Source organism: Sceloporus occidentalis, unplaced genomic scaffold, assembly GCF_023333645.1.
Source record: "Sceloporus occidentalis isolate IW3139 unplaced genomic scaffold, rSceOcc1.0.p SCAF_2, whole genome shotgun sequence".
Taxonomy (NCBI): Eukaryota; Metazoa; Chordata; class Lepidosauria; order Squamata; family Phrynosomatidae; genus Sceloporus; species Sceloporus occidentalis.
The window spans coordinates 2,657,418-2,660,000 of NW_028316982.1; the positions used below are offsets into that span (position 1 = coordinate 2,657,418).

The 2,583-nt window shown below is 43.1% G+C and overlaps 1 protein-coding gene across 2 annotated transcripts in view; it reads right to left on the bottom strand.

Annotated features, from left to right (window-relative positions):
- Positions 1-580: 580 nt before the first annotated feature.
- LOC149317872 (acetylcholine receptor subunit gamma-like) overlaps positions 581-2,583 on the bottom strand; it is a 63,337-nt gene continuing 61,334 nt past the window's right edge. For both annotated transcript variants that reach the window (XM_089507394.1, XM_089507395.1), the window contains exon 12: positions 581-1,107. In XM_089507394.1, coding sequence (XP_089363520.1) covers positions 943-1,107 — 165 coding nt within the window. In that variant the 3' untranslated portion in view covers positions 581-942. The remainder of the gene's footprint in view (positions 1,108-2,583) is intronic.

The window sequence follows — 2,583 nt, forward strand, 5'->3', positions numbered from 1 at the left end:
ATTCAGTCTAGTTGCAAACAGGCAGACGTGTTGTTGGTCTGACTAGGCACCTGAATAGCTGGCCAACCCATTAGCCTCTGGGGCTGTTGAGCCCTCTCTGTTCCCATCAATTTGAACCATGCTTCAACACTGGTAACATATCACTGTTAGCAAGGCTTCCTCTATTCCTCCTCTCCCACTTTTGCTTCATTAGATCTTGGGTGTGTATGTGTGTGAGTGTGTGTGTGGGTTGATTATTATCTTAATCAAACTGCAAAAGCCATTTGGAATTGCCTCTGGAATTCTGTGTGATTTGAAACCGTTGCAATCCCAAGGCTGACTGTTGCCACAGCCAAAACATAATTTCAGCCATTAAAATTCCCCTAAAGCAGAGGTTCTCAACCTGTGGGTCGCGGCATTAGGAAGGTTGAGAGCCACTGCCCTAAAGCATATTAATCTGTGGGTGCCTTCTCAGGATCCTCAGCATTTTGGGTAACACTTCCCTCTTCTGCTTTGGTGTCTACCTGAATGCCATTGAAAAATCAACATAAAATGCAAGACAAACAGTTAATGTGTTCACAGGTGACATTTATGCTCTGTTTCCCAAGATCTGCCCTGGCATCAGATGGAAGAAAGGCACACTGGAGCATAGTAGAGGAAGAGTCCTAAAGGAGGGTTTCAAAGTTCCCAGCCTTGCCAACAGCCTCAAAGGGTGATAGCCTTCTGTCTCTTGGCTTGGTTTCAGCTATTTCTTGAACGGCCAGGGATTGTGCAGACAGGGAACCACACAATAAAGCAAAGAAAAGAGCCTAGGAGATCACATCAGTAGCCACCAGCTTGAAGAAGATGAATCCACAGGATGGTGCTGCCTCAGTACAGAGATCCACCTTGTCCAAGAAAATCACTTCAGAGGTCAAACTGGGATAAAACTGGAAACGGATTGCTCCCACCATGGCAAGATCCTTAGGGCAGGTATCGTTTATGATCCCCGGGAAAGGGTTCTTCAGGTGCCTGGTTGAAATGGGCCATCAGGAAGACGCCCACGGTTCCAAAAACAAAGATGGAGGCCATGATGAGGAAGCAGACGCGGTCAATAACTCTTCCCACCAGGATCCACTCCTCGTTCTCCTGCAAGGAAGCAAAGAGCAGGCAGGCTGCTAGCTCAAAAAGGTTGCAGAAGGTGTAAGAGTGGGACAAATGTATGGTGGAGGGGGCTGATGGATGTGTGGTTACCCTCCCTTGGGGTTGGATATAGTCCAGCATGTTCATTTGTATTGGAAAACTCTGCCCTTTGTAGAGGCATGTGTTATTTTCAATTACGTATCATCCATGTTAGTGTCTTGCAGCATAAAAAGGAGGAAAGGAGGGGAGAAAAATGGAAATGTAGCAGAACATTTACCACTCAGTACTGCATCTGAAGAACTGGGTTTATATCCATGAAAGCTAAAATTTAAAAAGCTAAAATTTACTAAAAATCATATTAAAATTTAAAAAGCCAGTCTTAAGGGTGCTGCCACATTGCTTTTTTTATCTCCCCCTCTCTTCCTCCTTTTTATGTTATTTTCAATTGCATCCCAAAGATATGAAATCAGAGGAACAAAGTGGTTGGATCCTGCGTGATTTGCAAATAGATAGATAGATAGATAGATAGATAGATAGATAGATAGATAGAGCTTTATCACATTAAAAACAAACCCGGCCGGCAAACAGAGAGAAGCATGTTTATTTTTTTGTCTCTGCATGATGTCAAAGCACTTTCATTCTCTTCCAGTCGTAAAAGCATGGGAGAGAGTGGTAAAATGTCCCTTTAGTCAAAGAGAATTTTCCAGCTTGGAAAAGGGGACACTTTTGTGACGTTTTTACAATCCTCTCCCACACTTTTCTGACTGGAAGAGAATAAAAGTGCTTCGATGTCATGCGGAGACATTTGCAAGCCGGGTTTGCTTTTAACATGGTAAGGCTCTTATACTCCCAACTTGGAAACATAGGCTTAAACGATGCAGTTTGACACCACTTTAACTATCATGGCTCCATCCTATGGAATCTTGGGATTTCTAGTTTGTTGTGGCACCAGAGGTCTCTGACTAAATCGATTTTCTGTTTTTCCTGCACAGAAGAGTGTTGTTGCCGGAGGAGGAGGGGACTACTTGCAAAATCCTCACATAATAAGTCCTGAACTGCAAATAGTCCTTCAAAATGGCATAGTTCTCAAATACTTCCTTGAAGTGGAAATGATTACAATTACTTTTTACTTCCTTCAAAAATAAAATTAGCAAAGAATCCCATCTCTGGCTTCCAGATATCTTGGCTGACAATACTCAACATCCCTGGCCAGCATGGGGACCAGGAATGATGGGAGTTGCAACCCAACACATCTAGGCAGTACCAGGTTAGAGAAGGCTTCTCATGGCCTTTTCTCATTTTACAATTCAATCACTGGCCTTTTCTAAACAAATCCACACTCCTCCTCTGAGAACAGCAATATTCAGTTGCAGGGAACTGATTCACACACAATCATGTGTTGCCTCCTTTTCTATCACTTTATAGTTCATCCAAAGGGCTTGAGTTACATGTTAGAAAGGGATAGTGTTTTGAAATATCTCT